Genomic DNA, 17,163 nt, shown 5'->3' with positions numbered 1-17,163 from the left:
ACCCCGCCCGCCACCATTGGCCCGTACGCCATTGTGTACTTTCGTACCTAAATAACGCATGAATGAATAGAAACATCTATACTATACTACTTTCCACGTTACCTTCACCAAAAACAATATAGATGGCATTGTACAGCTTTACATATATACATAAACTCACGCCTATTTCTCACCGGGGTAAGCAGAAACTATAGAATACCATTTGCTTCGATCCTGACACATTTCTCTTGCTTCCTCCACATTCATCAATCGCTTCATACACGCACGCCGGTTCAGAGTGTAGTGATTTTTAAATTTAGTAATTTTTATTTTTACTGGCAACACTACCCGTCGTTCATTCGTAATCAAATATTTTGACTCTACCAATCACAAGCCACCACTTTCCCGCCGTTGTGGTGGGCCGCTCGAATGCTTCGTTTTTGAGCCGAGCAGTCAGTAGGGCAGTCTTGGGCTAGTCTTCACTAAGTTAAGTTGTTTAAGAGGTACTGTAACTAGAGCAATTTAACAGTAATAAATTTGTTATAAGTAACTGAGATTTTATTTACTTTAAGAGTAAATCGAATTAAACCTTTTCTAAGGACATCTCCAATTTGGTCAATGTAAGTCCTTCTAGGTCTTCCTCTGCCAGCCCTACCATCAACTTTCGCTATGTATACCGCTTTTGCAAATTATCCTTCATCCTTCGTTGTACAGCTTTAACGTGATAATTACCTATTTTCTCATTACTCGGGTACATAATTATTCGAAAAAGGGAAAGGGGGCTGGACCACCTGATTGTCCGAAAGTAAGATGATCCCTGCTTCGGAAGGCGTTAAACCAAGGCGGTAAGATGTAGTCGTAATATGAGCCATGTCAGGGGCCTTCGGCGCCTCAATAATTACCCTTACACCAAGGTTGATGAGGTTGGTAATCCACCACACAACATTCACAAAAGAAGAAGATAATTGATATAGCGACAACTGATGGGAGAAAAGGGGATTTTTTATTCTCAATATAATTCTTTTTTTTCGGAAATGCGATGTTGGGACATTAGGAAACGAAGCATTGACGTTAGCGTCAGAACCCCTTTACCAAAAGCGATATTTTATGTTTGGAAACTATCAAAGTTCAATACCTTTTTGATACTATTTGGGTTAAGGCATTGAAAAGGTATTGAATATTTACTAATAAATAATTAAGATATATTGACTCAAACTGTGTGAAAAAAATGTGGTTCAGACAACCTGACGTCAGAATGTCTGGCCACTTTCTTTATATGTTTTTTCACTGTTCGTTGAGGTACTAGATAATTTAATGTACGTACCAAATAGTATCAAAAAGGTATTGAACTTTGATAGTTTCCAATCATAAAAAAAATATCGCGGATGGTCCAGGGGTTCTGACACTAACAGCATTGACTAATTACTTACTTTTTAATTAAGTAGTGGGAAATATTAATACACCACTAACATTTTATCGATTAAAATTTACCTACATAGTTTTTAAGAAGATTATCCCTGCATATCGTTTCAGTGACAGATTTCATGATAAAATCTGCAATTTTATCAATGACACCCGCATTGGTTCGAGTGATAGAGACACGTGTCCGTCAGCCGATGGTTGATAGCTGATAACCGTACATTGAACAATAATATTATCTATTGCGTGTGACGTGACAAATTCGAGGAAGCGTTGCTTCTACTTCGTATAGACGCGAATGTACCAGGGACGTTGGAGATTTGAAGTATTACGTATTGAACGGCAACTCTCCGCTCCTCACCAGCGGCCAGCCCAAGCCGGGAATCGAAACCGTTTTTTATTTTGACGTGACTTATTGTAGATTTGCCGCAGATGGCATTAACTACTTGGCCGGACAAATGGGGAGCGCTGAAGGCTCTCACCCGGTACAACGTTTAAGACAACAGGCTTGAGGGTGCCCAGTTGGGCGCGAACCTCGGCTCAGGGCGTCGTCTGAGAGGAAAAATATTTGAAAGAATTAATCGACCCTAGTGGGTCGATAGCGATAAGCGCTGAATGAGGGAAATCGTCGAACACGCCGGCGGGGTCGGTATCGGGGACCTGAAGTGTTTGGTGTCGCGAGCTGATTGGCTGCCTCTATGGCTAGAGTAATCGGGTCGAATCGAAACCGTGACACTAAGGGTGGTATTTATAAACCAATATCAGCTTTGAGACGGCCCTCAAGAGCATGTCAATGTGACAGTTCTCATTTTTTTTTTGTTTTTTTTTTCCCCGAAGGGTAAAGCAAAGGGAACTATGCCCATACAGCCATGTCTTACGTATTTTTTTTCTTTATGATTAATGAAATGATGAAAGGTGATGATGATGAAACCTAAGCCCCCACCCTCTGAGTAGATTCCTACTCCGAACCCCGAACGAATTAACTCAAAAGTCCGCATAAACTTTCAGAGTTATGAAGCGGCTTCCTGGCACGAAACGAAAATAGGCAGATACACTTTGTTCATTGAATACTCCGATATAATAACACTCGCGAATGTATTCCGACTAACTTAATGCGATCATTAACCAAAAAAACACCACTTCGTATTAATTATTTAGATTACTCAATGAAGAAAGCAACTGTCCCGTTCCCGTTTCCCGCCAAAAAGCCGTGACAGTTCTCATATAAAAACAGGGACTTGAGCATGATCTTGAGGGCAGTCTCAGCTGAGATTAGTTTATTAATACCACCCTAAGTACGATGTTAGGCACGCGTTTTCCGGACAGGGCCAGTCTACCAGATTTTTCCATTTCAATAAGCTACGTAATCTCTAACTAGTCAAATCAGTTACTTTTTACTAAACGTTACACGGAATCACTATGGAATTTGTATGAAAAAGCACACTGTGACGTCATAGAAAAACGTGATAAAATGTAAAAATAAAAAAAATGTGGGAGTCATTATTACGTTTTTCTTGATTAAAATTAATATTTACGTATACATCTTTGCGATAATATTTGTTTATGTACACTCTAATTCTATTAAAATAATTTGGTATTATATTATAATGTATGTACACCATTAACACATGTTTATGGAACACGACGTTCGTGCGTCACCCAACAGGGTCCACATGATATCAGCGTCGTGGTTCACGCCGCGACTTGTGCTGAGTGAGGCCCTTTTATCTCAGGACGTCCACCACCACCTTATGATCATTTCGACAAACATCCGTCTTGCTTTTTTGTAATTGTTTTAGTGGGATATGATGTTGTTGTCTTTTTTTGTGTGTGGCGTCCTTTTATTATAAACTATTTCTATTCTATTCTATTTAGTTTAGTATAAAAAGGGAAATATTTTTCGTTAGTTTTAGATTTTTTCTTTATTTCTTATTCTAATCCTTCTATCCCCTGTTGGAATGTAGCATACCAGGTTTCCACTACTCGCGATTTCGCTTCTCTATCTTTATTTAGTAACCAGAATTCCATAATTTATCTTGAACCTAATACACGGCCCAATTAGGTAAAGCATAGCGGGAAGAGTCAAGTCATGAATTGATGATTGCCAAGCACAATAGTGTGTTCGTGCGTTATCTAACATCAAACGGTCGACCTTCACACGTGTTCATACTAGATTTTCATACCTCAAAGTCAATATGTTTTTTATCGATCTCATCGGTTGTTTTTGTTTGCTATAAAAAGTAATAGGAAACGGCGCAGTAGGTGAGTAGGTTAGTACATACATATATAAACTCACGCCCGTAATCCCTAATGGAGTGGGCAGAGCAACAAGTAATCAAAGACAACTTGTAACCACTGTTGATACGATGTAAGCTGGATATGAACCTTATGGTGATAAGGGATCTTATCGCCCATAACATTAGTCCATCATCTTAGAGGACACAATCCCCCTGTCGGATTTTACGACACGCCCGGGAAGACAAGGAGCTGAACGTGCGTTTTATTTGCTTCCAGAACAGCATAGAAGCAAGTAGGTTAGTGTAAGTTAGCATTATATTATAAATACGAAAGTAACTCTGTCTGTTAAACTGTTGAACCGATTTACATGAAATTTAGTATGGAGTTAATTTGACACCTGGGCAAGAACATTGTCAGGTTTTATCCCGAAAATCACCATCTAAAGAGACGAAAAATAAGTGGAAAAAACGTGACACGAAGTCGCGGGCGGAAGCTAGTGCAGTATAAAAATAAGAGCTGCAAGTAATCTTCGCTTTAGAATAAGTTCGCGTTTAACCACAATCTCACCTGATGGTAAATGACGACCTGTCACCGGCGCCCTCAGCCTCCCCATTTGTCCGGCCAAGTAATGAACGCTTCTCGGACGCAAATCTACAATAAATAACGTCGAAAAAAGATGCGAGCTTCAACAACATGCATGTATGTATTTGAATTTGATATGTCGTGCAATGTAAAATGTCTAAATCATTGAGCCACCTAACAACAGACGCCCACCCAAAACACATAAACATAAGACTGTCGAAAAAACCGCAGCTAAAATAGCCCGCTACAAAAAGTCCCGCTATCTGACAACGCTTTGACGTCATTGACGTCACGTCGCCGTGGGCGGGACAGTTACGTCTATATTCTGATTCTGTGCAATTTAGACACCTGGACTATTTACTTTGTGTGAGACAAGCTTATCTGCTGCACTAAGGGTCATGGTATAATTCAATTCAATTCTTGATGAATTCATGGTATAAGAAAACCAGGTATGCTCAAAAGTGACAGCTAACATTTCAAGGTTAGCCCAGCTGACGTCAACCCACACTGTGTTGCCATTTCGTAAAGAATAAATTACCCACGACGACCAATGTTTTGTGACTTGCAATAAATGATTATGATTATGATTTTTTATATATAGGTACTTTACAAGGAAATTTTGAACTTTCAGTAAAAGATTTACCTTACATTACGTCCTTGGAATGTTGGAGATACCAATTTAATGGTAATACAGTGGTAACATTTACGTCATCCAGGGGCTATCAATGGCAGCTTGTCATAAGATTGAGCATACCTGTCTTCTTATACCACGCTGTCGTCAATCTCCCGTCCCTTTCCTTTTCGGTGGATAAGAAAATGACAGGTATAACTTCAAATAAAATTAAGATGTGTCTGCAGGAATCGAGGTCATTATAAGGATGAATAAACACATTATGTCGATAGGGAAAACTTGTATACTTCGATGTATACGTATTTTCTTGTTGTAGCACAGAATAAACAACAATATAATACTATATTATTTGAGGAGCTCGGTGGCGCAGCGGTAAACGCGCTCGGTCTGCGATTGTTGAAGTCGAGCAACTTTCGCAAAGACCGGTCATAGGATGGGTGACCACAAAAAAAAAGTTTTCATCTCGAGCTCCTCCGTGCTTCGGAAGGCACGTTAAGCCGTTTGTCCCGGCTGCATTAGCAGTCGTTAATAACCATCAATTCGCACTCGGCCCGCGTGATGGTTTAAGGCCCGTTCTCCCTATCCATCCATAGGGAAGGCCCGTACCCCAGCAGTGGGGACGTTAATGGACTGATGATGATGATAATACTATATGATTCAAATTACACAGTATATGAGTACAAATAGGCATTTGATCTTTTTTTTAGATCCGACATCTCGTGGTTCGTTCCACGCTACCAAGCACGTGACTTCGAAACGGTGATAAAATGCGTGTTGCTAAACTCATTACTTCAAAAGAAACGCAAAATATTTTAGGTACCTACTACTAGGTAGTTACGAAAGTAGGTACATACCGGCGCCTTATAGGTAATGAAAACCACGCCATAGACAAGCTAGTTTTATTCTAGGTAAAAAAATGAGGGACCTGGGGTTAAAATGGCCACATCGAAGCAATTCATCTAAGAAAGCCATATTGCTATTTGACATTTGTTTGCACTGCGCACTTACTTTTATATGCGCCAATGTCAAATGGCAATAATGCTTTCTTAGATGAATTGCTTCGATCGATGTGGCATTTTTAACCCCCCAGGTTCAAAAAAAGTAAATATAGATGGCTCTGTTCAGATTTAACTTGATAATTCTCAGCTTGGGGTACATAATTTTTCAAAAATATAATGTAATGGCAGAGGTGTATCAATTATCTTTTAATATTTTTTAACACACAGTCATGCAAAAAAATTCAGGTGGAGGATTTTTTTGTAATTTCTGTAAAATTGACCCAATTCCACGTAATAGATTTTAAAATTGGCAACGACGATATATAACATACCAGTTATGGTTTTGATAACAAATGATAAGTGTTACCGGAGTGGTTGTTAAAATTTCACAACACAGTGATAATTTTGGCTCAAGCACTTATTCATTTACGTTGAATGAATAAGTGGACTTTTTTCTTCTTTGGACTTTTTTTTTATTTAATATAAGTGGCGAACATTTGCGATTACCTGAATCGCTTTTATTTTTTTAAGTCAAAGAAAAAAAAGGCATTTTTTTAATTACAAAATAAATTAATCACATAAGTCCTAGTGCCTTATCAATAGCAATAACTTCGCCCCCTATTATGTGGAATTTAAGCATAACTGGAGAGAATTGGATGTATATATGCATATTATATTCAGAGGTGTATCTCTGCCTAACCCTTTGGGGATATAGCCGGAATGCATCCTCAAGTGTTTAAGCTAGGCGATATTGGTGGCTCAACAATAAACCAGACACCAGGGTTGCTGAGGTTGGCCGTCCACCTCACAACCCACAGATAGATAAAGAATAAATTTAATATTAAATATGTCACACAATGGTATTTTATCAAAAAATGAAGTATGAATATTATATTAATGAATTCTTATCAAAAATGTGTGACAAATTAAAAAAGGAAAAACTAGAACAAAGTTTGGCATTAAAAATTCCTTAATTAAAAGTTAATAGCTTTGAAATAACTATGTTAAGGTTACTCAATGTAATATGTTGTGTAAATGTACAATTTTGCTTTGTATTAATGTAATGTTTGAATTTGTTGTAGTTATGGTCTTTTTGAATGTCATGTTTTCGTTTTCTAATAAGAACCGATCAACAAAATAAAAAAGAAATGTGAGTAGGTAATTAAGTATAAAAAAGCGGGAAAATGCTGTAATATTATTAACAAAAATAATGTTAACATTTATAAAAGTGATTGTTAGAAATAGCCATCTAAAAGGCAATAAAGATTAATGACAATATTATAACTCTATTCCAAGAGAAATAATAATTACAAAATGGCAATAAAATTGCAAGCAGACTAATAAAACTTTAATGAGTTTTCCATGACTTATTGCAGATTTGCTGCAAATGGCATTCACTACTTGGCTGGACAAATATTGCACATTGCAATTGTAAGTCATAAGTAACCAAATAGGTATTTCTTGGTAGTATCATGTTACACTATCTTCAATAATTTTTATTGTTTTTTTGATGCAATAAGGTACCTAGTTTAATTGTTTATAATTGTAGAAAATAATTTGTCAGTAAGTCTTTGGACAATATCTCTTATTATCCTCATAAAATACAAAAGTGGAGTAATGTAGACTTTGTCCTAGAGCCTGCCAATTAGGTAATCAGGTGTTTGTCAATCTTCTTTAGTTTATAAGTAATAAAATAAAAAAATATAAATTTCACTCACCCATCAGTTGTAACTGAGTTTAGAGACAGAGTTTCAGTGAATGTCATCTCATTATGTTCAAGGCTCGGCCCCTCCTCCTTCTGTTCAACAAAGTCTTTGTTCTGATCATCCTTAGTAGGACCTGGCACTGCATTTGCACTAACAGTTTTCACTTTACTAACGTTATGGAGGCCTGAGAGGTCCACCTCAGCACTAACATCCTCAACCTGCAGGGCTTCCGACACCACCAAAAGGAACAGAGCGCAACTGTAACCAAAATTACAACATAACATTATAGCGCCCAAAAATATTTATTTTCTGCGACTCTGACGAACGGTCCACTTACCTGGACAGCACCGAAATGGTCAGCAACGACGTATAAATTATGCAAAGCCCACCCTTCATCGTAATATCAATGAAATATCCACAGAAAAGTTCATTTTGTGCGTAAAATTCGTTAACACATAATCACTCCGTCAAGGTTTACTTCGATTTCACTATTATTTTTTTAACTACACGTTACACGGCACCGCGGGGGATACATAACGACAACTTTATTAATATTAACGGCTATTTATTTAATAAATGGGCCAGCTGTCGATAAAAAACGGGAGACAGACCGTAGAACATTTTTGCAATAATTTGACAACTGACTGAATGAATGATTTTTTTTTTTTTTGGTTTGGTTTTCCCCGAAGGGTAAGGCAAAGGGAACTATGCCCATACAGCCATTTCTGACGTATTTTTTTTCTTGATGATTAATGAAATGATGAAAGGTGATGATGATGAAACCTAAGCCCCCACCCTCGGAGTAGACTCCTACTCCGAACCCCAAACGAATTAACTCAAAAGTCCGCATAAACTTTTGAGTTATGAAGCGGCTTCCTGACACGAAGCGAAAATAGGCAGATACACTTTGTTTATTGAATACTCCAATATAATAACACTCGCGAATGTCTTCCGACTAACTTAATGCGATCATTAACCACAAAACACCACTTCGTATTAATTATTTAGATTATTCAATGAAGAAAGCAACTGTCCCGTTCCCGCCTCCCGCCAAAAAGCCCTGAATGAATGAATTGACACTATTGACAGTCCAAAAATATTCGGAAGAATTTTTACTTCTGCGATATGAAATTCCGGATTGGTGCACAGAAATACCAAGAATTGATTTTTATAATTTCTACCAATAGTAGTAAAACATTTAACACAATGGCACGAATTCCATTGGATAAAATAATTATACGAAACGTTCCTTTACACACATGTGACTTGTTCATAAATAAATAAAATTTCACCAATTATTTAAATTAAAATATATAAACTTAAGTATTTTATTATAAAAATTTTGGGAAAACAAAAAGAAGAAACGGGAAAAGACTTCTATGGGATAAACATAATTTTCTTATAATTTTATTATTTAATTTCGTACATTAAGATTGGCAGAACGATGACCGTGGCTCTTGCTAGCCGTGGCTCCCTCCCTCACCCCGCCTGTGCGCTGTCATCGACGTCAACAGGCATAATCATAATCAAATTCTGTCTGTTTCTACGAGGTTTCTACACAAAACTTTTAAAATGGAAGCCTTATACGCTTTACCTTTTACAGTACTTGAAATTCCTAACATAAAAATCAAGAAGCCATCATGGTTGCAGGCTCCATCAGCGATGACAACGTTTTCTCTTGTGCTCTTTTCGTACTTTTTGGTTACGGGAGGTTAGCCGCTTGTTTTCTGATTATGCTCTTATTGGACTGAAATGTGTGAATGTAAGTGATGACGAGGGTTATTTTGTTGTTGTAGGTATAATTTACGATGTAATTGTGGAACCTCCGAGCGTGGGATCAACGACAGATGAACATGGACACGTAAGGCCGGTGGCGTTTATGCCGAACCGCGTCAACGGACAGTATATCATGGAGGGGTTAGCGTCCAGCTTCCTGTTCTCTCTCGGCGGCGTTGGGTTCATCATTCTGGATAGGACACACAACCCATCCACCCCGAAACTGAACAGAATCCTCCTCATCTCCGTGGCATTCCTCTGTATTCTAGTCTCTTTCTTCACAACCTGGATCTTCATGAGAATGAAGCTCCCAGGTTACTTACAAAACTGATCACTAGATTACTATGTAAGCAAAATGTCTCAAATCTTCAGTTCAACTGTATTTGAATAAGTTGAATAAATATTTTTTATATCTATTACTTTTTTAATAACTGTTTAATTTCTATGTTAACTTAACAGTAAGTACTACGCACGAATGAAAAATATAAAAGATTTTTAATAAAACAACTGTTTTGTGACTCCATTCCTTATATATTTGGCATTTACAGTAAAAATTGATCTATCATTTTATTATGTTTTTTTTTTTATATAATTATATAAATACACAGATTCATAATATCACAACACAGAAAATTATCTATACAAATAAAAATTGCTAAAAATTAACAGGAAGACATTATCACATAATACAGAAACCTGAATATATTGAGTAAATACCTAATTATACATCAAAATCATTAAAAATGTAATAAAATTTACCAGCCTCTTCACTTCACATTATTTCTAGGTACATAAATGCATTAAAATGTGTTGATTTTGAGATTTCTACTTGAGTATTCATCCATTGTTTTGTGACACCACTGAGGTCTACTATTTCACAGTCTTATTCTGAACGAACTGAAAAGCAAAATAATCTGTTATTCCTTAAGCATTATAAATTGTAAAACCAAATTAATTATCATGACCGAAATAGAATATGATGAAAACATAATCCTGTACTAAATTTGGTGATTTCAATAGTGTTTTATTGAACACTGGTTTACATTATAATATAACATTTTCTGGCACATAACATATTTAGTATTATTCCTGCAGTAGTAAGACTTTGGGCAGCTGTAATGTTCTTTGATTCCTAGCCAGCTAGCACAAGTGTACCTACTATAAATATGTGGTTACTTATAAATAGCTGTTAGTTTAATTCAATTACTTTTAATTAACACTGTCAGTTACCCAAAGAAAATAATATAATATAAAAGACACTTACTGGCAGAAATCGGAGCTTTTATCAATAATATGCTCAAACTCTGCGAAGGATAGGGCTCCATCGTCATCCAGGTCAGCTTCTTCCAGAACATTCTGAACTAACTGCTGGATCTCGGAGTCGGTGAGCTTATGCTCCTGGCCACAGAGCCTCTCAATCACTTCACGTAGGTCTGAGACGCCTATCATGTCATCACCATCAAAATCTATAAAGAGAACAAAGTTGGTTTTGTATATTCCATTAAAAAAATAATTTCACGTTGCATAGTAAATTATAATGATTAAATCATCATAAATCAAATATCAGGGTAAATCAATAGTATCAATATATTTTCCTTAATAGGATGATACCATGATATGTTTATGATTATTGTTTCATTGAAAAAAAAGGCCAGACAGGCAGTCGCTTCTGTAAAAAACTGGACCTGTCAAATCTTTCGGTTAGGTAAGCGAACCCTGAGAAAAATCGGGTTAATGCTAGGGAGATGATGTTTCATTGAAAAAAAAAATTATAATATGTATATTTAATGAGAAAACATTGAACATTTCTTTTATTGAAAACTATTCTCTTATCAATTATTTTATGAAAACAAAAGTAAGTACATTCAAATGTTTAGTTTATAATTTAGATGTGGTTGACTGCATGGACCAATACATAGAGATTACATGATTACATACATGACATGCATAGAGATTAAAAACACATGAATAACGTGAATAGGAGGAAAGATAACATTCTCTTCATTACTAAATCAATAGACATTGGCCCCGATTCCTGCAGACACCACCTAATTTTATTTTAGGTTATATCCGTCATTTTCGTATCGGTCGAAAAGGAAAGGGACGGATGATTCACAGCTCTTAATTTTAGGAAGAATGAGTAAATTAATGTGTCGGGTTATTGACTGACGTAAAATTTTTAGACGGTTGGTTTAGATTTGTGCTTAAAATTGACGTGTGTTCCATAAATTTTATGCTTGTCGATTACCCGTCCCTTTCCTTTTCGGCGGATAAGAAAAGGACAGATATAACTTGAAATAAAATTAGATGGTATTTACAGGAATTAGCACCACTATCTATTCTCACAAATCTTAAAAATCAATTACTCCACAGTCAACATATTATGTAAAATGTGTTATTTATAAATGACAACAAAAACACCTTTAAGTGTATAATTATGATACAATACTTATATAACTCACCAAATATCCTAAAAGCATGTTCAGCTTTGACAGCTTTTGGTGCCGTATCACTGAAAACTGACATCATGTCAAGGAAGTCCTCAAATGTGCAGTCTCCATCATTGTTTGAGCTGAAGACCTTGCAGATACGGTCTCTGAATGGGTTCACCCGGAGCTCTGGGTATTGGAGGATCTTTGCCATGGGCAGCTTGGCATTCTTGTTGTGGCCCACTTTCTCTGGCGCTAGGGCTTTGAACTTCTGATGAGCACTAGTGGAGGAGATTTTAAGAGGTTAAAACTGCATTATTATATTTCCTTAAGTACACATACATTTTAAACTCTATTGGAATTCTTTTAGTATTTCTAGAAAGATTAAGAATTCTTAAAAATAAGTTTTTAATTAAAAGATTTGAGTGACGCAAACTCAAAATTCTAAATTATAATAAGCGTTATGTATTAAGAAGAAAGAAAGGTAACAATAATGTAATGATTAATCAGAATATTTGCTTAGTGAGATTTACAGACATTACCTTCCTATGAGAATATTTACTGTTCATAGCCAAAGTAATAGAGATGGTCTACTTACTATAGTACTTCTTTTTTAGTAAAATAAGTGAGATCCTGAAAGGAAAACCAAACAAATTAGTGGTCATTATTAGTCATCTAAACACACCTTTTTACCTCCACATCGTCTCAATGCATACCTCATAATCTTGAAGCTCTTCTTCTGTAAACTGACTCTTGCCTTGACCCATATTTAATATATCAAGTTGTAAAATTAGCTAAATAAATTAAAATTATAAAATCAATAGGTATCGTACTCGTAAACAAACAGTGAAGTTGGTATGAGAGCGAGAATGAATGAATGAATTGAATGAAAATCAACTGTCAACGTGACAATAACATTGATGTTCGTGGAGTAAGTTTCCACAAGGCAAAGACCTTGTATAGAATAGACGGATAATATTTTAGAGTGACGATCAAACTATCACAGCTCTCTTTCTTCCCTATGGCAACAATCTCTGTGGAAAAAAGAAACAAACATAGACAAACACCGCTGTCTAGAACGTCAGTGTTTACCGTTTTGAAATGTTGTGGTAGTCAGCTGGATACCAAACCTGCCGTTAGTTTTTTGGTGTTTTGGGACATTATTTTAACTTTTTATATAAACAATCTGTGAAATAGTTATTCATTATGAACCATGGCTTGCGTAACTATTGGTTGTGAGAGTAGAATGGGTGTTATAATGGAGAACGATCAAACAATGTCTCACCATGGGTAAGTTATCGACCACATAATACATGTTTGTGTGCAAGAAATACATTACCTGGTCTGGTTTTTGTAAAGTTTATTGAGCCCTAAACACGATGCAGACGCATATTTTCAGCAAAGCCGTCACATTTGTACAAATAATTGATTTCACATTTTACGTTAATCAGCTTTGACAGATCATGTACCCAAAGTATTATAAGTAGTGTTGTCCTTTGATATCGATAACATAATATTATGTTTGAATGTAATATCTACATGTTGCGTTATTCTATTCACGTTTAATTTATTTTTCGACCTGTTTCCGATTTGGATGAAGATTACATAAAAATATTGTATTTTCCAGATTTCCTAAATATCCTAATTTACGAAACAAGAAATTAAGAAACAATTAGATTCAGACCATGAAACGAGATAATTCTCTCTTCTGAAGGACGCCTTCTCCTTATTTAAGCCTGTGCTAATTACATTTCGATGTATCTTGCTTTCTATCGAGCAGGATACCAAACAAAAATATTACATAGAGATGCAGTACCAACAATATTCACTCACATATCTCACATAAGGTGAGTTTAAGTTTAGTTATAAGTTTATAGATAAACTATATATAATATAATTTGCAGCTATTTCGTTTTTGTATTCTACATTAGCATGGAAAAAATATTTCAATACAATACAAATATTCTCTATTGCACAAAATAATTAGTATGAATAACTATTTTGGTAATTACCTGTGATTATTCCTTCTATAAATAATTAGTATGAATAACTATTTTTGTAATTACCTGTGATTATTCCTTCTATGTGCAATGTGTAAACATGCAATGCTTGTGTATTTGTGTGCTCCACGTTAATATGTGCCATTCTTGCAGGTAAAGTTATAACGACCAGAGCCGACACTATACACTTCTAAAGAAAGTGAACAAGAGGAAATATTTTTTTTTATCACCAAAAGTCGGAATTGTTCAGTGCTTCGTAGTCATTGTATTCTAACTATATTGAATAAAAATCTTATAAAGAAGTATTTGCTTTTATTCTTTAATCGCATTGAGATAATCCCCGAAATATACTAGAAGGTCGTCTACTTCTTGTATCGAGAGCCGATTCGATTTCCGGTCAAGTCAATGAAAAACGTGTATTTATTTTTTATAAAAGGGTAGGTATGTGATTTATAGCAACCAAAGGGTGGCCGCAATGTCGTATTAAAATGATACTATAGTATATGTGGACTAGATGGACCGTCCTCGACCTCCTCGGCCATAACACCTTGCGAAATGACATAGATTCAAAAATGATAAATTGACCTTTAACAAGTTTGTCCATGATAATTACGTTGAATAAGTGGTTCTGAATCTGTCACCGCAACGTACGGTTCTTCTTAGGTATCTTTCTATCAGGGTACAAATAGGTATCGTTTTAACTAATTTACTTGTGGTTCTACCCACCCAGGTATGGATAGTAGGTCGTTATTTCTGTATTTAATTAATCATTCAATTTGTAATGTATATTTTTTTAGATCTTGGACTAACATGAAATATTTAGCCAATAATAATGTCGATAAAGACATGGAACGGCACTAGTGGTTCTGATACAAAAACATATACTATAGGTACGTTTCTATAACAAACCCGCTACACGAGTACAAAAGACGTTACGACGATAGTATATTTATCTCTTTTTAACTTATGACGGCTCACATGAGTGCGAAAGACAAAACCTATGTTTTTCTTTCGTCTTAAATATGCTCCGTCTATTCTATACAAGGTCTTTGCCACAAGGCGATTGAATTTCGATTCAAATTAAATCACATTGAAACAAGGAGCGTTGGCAACGTTTTTTCTGATACAGCAGCGATTTTATATCAAAAGAAAAATCTTGCTTTACTATTTATACAGAAAAGTACTTAAAAAAATTACAAAAGTTACGATTTATTGTTACTTTCATGATTTTCTTGAGGTTGCTCAGGTTCCACAATGGTATCTGCAAAGAAAAAAATATATTGTTAACTATTATTAGGTTAAAATAAAGGATAACATCCTTAGAACAAAAAAAACAGTAGCTTATTTTGGAAGCAACATGCAGCAATTCGACTAACCATTTCGTTTTCTACTGGCAAATATATGGCCTCGTCGTTTATAAGGCCCCCCAGGCAGTAGTTCACAAAGAACTGGAAACTTTTTCTTGCAGGACGTAGACCGCCAGGTCCTTTGCCTGGTGATGACGACACAATCGAACTTGTCTCGATACCTCCGCGGATGACCAGGGGCCCAGGCGCGATATGATGTGCAGTCTAGAGTATCTCCTGAAAGAATTCGATAAACTGGAACTAGGGGACGACGTGATTGGTGCAAGATACTTAGGCACATAAACCCATTCGTTTAGTTCTAAAGCATAAAACGCAGTATCAATAGAGGTTCTTGCCAATAACTAGGTTTACCCAGGGTGTGCCTGTCGTGGAGCACCTGCATTCTTGAACCCCATTTAATTAGGAACTCTCAGAACCAAATCTCACCATTTACGTTGTAGAAGACACTGCCATTGTTGCTCTTCAAGGCAACAAATGCAGCTTCAACAGTGGCCCCTGCCAATAAGGCGGCCAGGAGGTCAGTCCGCTGCTCACTGGTCACGTCTGCAAGCGAGCTGCTCATGTTCTTACAATGCGCCTGCGCTTGTGAATAGTTCATCTTGGTCGAAACCAGGTAGAACATGCCTGTTGCTGGCACGCATGTTGAGTTCACGTGGGCTGGAACGAAAAGTGAATGTTAAAGTAGATACGAATTAATGAAAATCTTCAAATTCGACTTAGGCAGCGGCTCTGGTGTTGCAAATTCCCCATGCCTCTACATCAAACCAAGCGAGCCCATACTATAACCTTGTACTAACTTAAAGGTTTTGCATAGATGCTGTAGTAATCATATCTGGTATCGTTCACCAACGACAGTCCACCATCGGCTTCAGCGCACTTTAGTACTTCACAGGTGTAGTCCATAGGTTCTCCCATCCCCACCGCTTCTGGTGGACTAAAGTTCAAAGCTAAAGCCTTCTTCTCGATACCAAGTCTTTGGCAACTCGTCAAGGAAGTATAGTTGGCTTTAGCTGCAATTCCCAGCTTCGAACGGTGACACTTCTCCATTAAGTGGTATTTTGGCACAAGCGGGGGAGAATCACTGGAGCACTCCACATTGGCAGTTATCGATTTGACTAGAAAGCCGAATATTAGAGCTCTAGCGAACACAATCAACATTTTAAATCAACTTAATCGAATAAGATTTTTAAACGCCTGGAAATATTAAATAGCAACTTTAGTGATGAGTGTGTTCTTAAATTGATATAAGTAAAATAACAGGCGTTAAGGCGTTTTATTATAAAATCACGTCTGAGTTGTATAAGGTAGAGACTGAAAATGACTAACGGGTCAAAATTATACTTATTTTTAGCGTACAATATAATTATAGCATCTGATCTGCACATCAGAAACGCTAACAGGTAATGTAGTCGTTGACAGCATGATTGCAATGTCCTCTCTTCTGTAGGCCATACGAAATCACAATGAGGTAATTTTGCCTATTGAGGTATATAGGTAGGTATGTGTTCCTATTACATCATCATACATATATAAACTCACGTCCGTGACTCTTGATGGGGCAGGCAGATGAATATGAATGAATAAGAATATTCATCCGTAGATGACGGTCCGTCGGCGTACGCGTGCCGGACATTCCATTCAAAAATGTCGTTCTTATCATGTGTCGCCTTATCGCGTTAGTGGAAGCGAGACAGACTGCTCGCGCGCTCCCTTACTCCTTCACGGCTTATGGTCATTTAGACTAATGTGAGGTAAATCTAGCTAGGCACCGATAACAATTGGTACAAAGTATCCTTCTTTATTTTTTTGATCGGAGCATAGAATAAAGAGTAATACTACAAATAACCTCATTTTACACAGACAGTACACATTGACTTTATCGTACACGCGCATCTGTGTGTGTGACGTGACGCCATACGATTGAAGACTAAAGTAAGACCGAGGGGGTGAGGTAAACTCAACTTAGAGTTGCCGTTCTGTACGTAGTAGTGTTCCTTATTCTATGCTTTAGTCTTAAGTGGCCGTAAGCCGCTAAGAA

The 17,163-nt window shown here is 36.6% G+C and overlaps 4 protein-coding genes across 4 annotated transcripts in view; 1 reads left to right on the top strand and 3 right to left on the bottom strand.

Annotated features, from left to right (window-relative positions):
• Positions 1-8,204, bottom strand: part of LOC126370032 (SUN domain-containing ossification factor) — an 80,934-nt gene extending 72,730 nt beyond the window's left edge. Inside the window, exons 1-2 of the mRNA XM_050014663.1 lie at positions 7,891-8,204; positions 7,566-7,811 (exon numbers count right to left, since the gene is read on the bottom strand). Of these exons, the coding sequence (XP_049870620.1) occupies positions 7,566-7,811; positions 7,891-7,949 (305 nt within the window). The 5' untranslated portion in view covers positions 7,950-8,204. The remainder of the gene's footprint in view (positions 1-7,565; positions 7,812-7,890) is intronic.
• An 840-nt stretch (positions 8,205-9,044) lies between these two features.
• Positions 9,045-9,745, top strand: LOC126371080 (oligosaccharyltransferase complex subunit ostc-A). The gene is made up of 2 exons (XM_050016277.1): positions 9,045-9,264; positions 9,350-9,745. Exons 1-2 carry the CDS (start codon positions 9,126-9,128, stop codon positions 9,658-9,660), a joined length of 450 nt encoding a protein of 149 aa, XP_049872234.1. The 5' UTR covers positions 9,045-9,125; the 3' UTR covers positions 9,661-9,745.
• Positions 9,746-9,877: 132 nt separating this feature from the next.
• On the bottom strand, positions 9,878-12,631 carry LOC126371026 (calcium and integrin-binding protein 1-like). The gene is made up of 5 exons (XM_050016224.1): positions 12,475-12,631; positions 12,357-12,391; positions 11,792-12,039; positions 10,594-10,795; positions 9,878-10,226 (listed from the first exon to the last, which is right to left on the bottom strand). Exons 1-5 carry the CDS (start codon positions 12,523-12,525, stop codon positions 10,205-10,207), a joined length of 558 nt encoding a protein of 185 aa, XP_049872181.1. The 5' UTR covers positions 12,526-12,631; the 3' UTR covers positions 9,878-10,204.
• Positions 12,632-14,960: 2,329 nt separating this feature from the next.
• Positions 14,961-16,293, bottom strand: LOC126367487 (uncharacterized). Its single transcript, XM_050011026.1, has 4 exons — positions 15,923-16,293; positions 15,552-15,782; positions 15,135-15,341; positions 14,961-15,019 (listed from the first exon to the last, which is right to left on the bottom strand). Exons 1-4 carry the CDS (start codon positions 16,281-16,283, stop codon positions 14,961-14,963), a joined length of 858 nt encoding a protein of 285 aa, XP_049866983.1. The 5' UTR covers positions 16,284-16,293.
• Positions 16,294-17,163: the final 870 nt, after the last annotated feature.

The sequence above is a fragment of the Pectinophora gossypiella genome, chromosome 1 (genome assembly GCF_024362695.1).
Source record: "Pectinophora gossypiella chromosome 1, ilPecGoss1.1, whole genome shotgun sequence".
Taxonomy (NCBI): Eukaryota; Metazoa; Arthropoda; class Insecta; order Lepidoptera; family Gelechiidae; genus Pectinophora; species Pectinophora gossypiella.
This window is presented reverse-complemented; position numbering and strand designations above follow the sequence as displayed.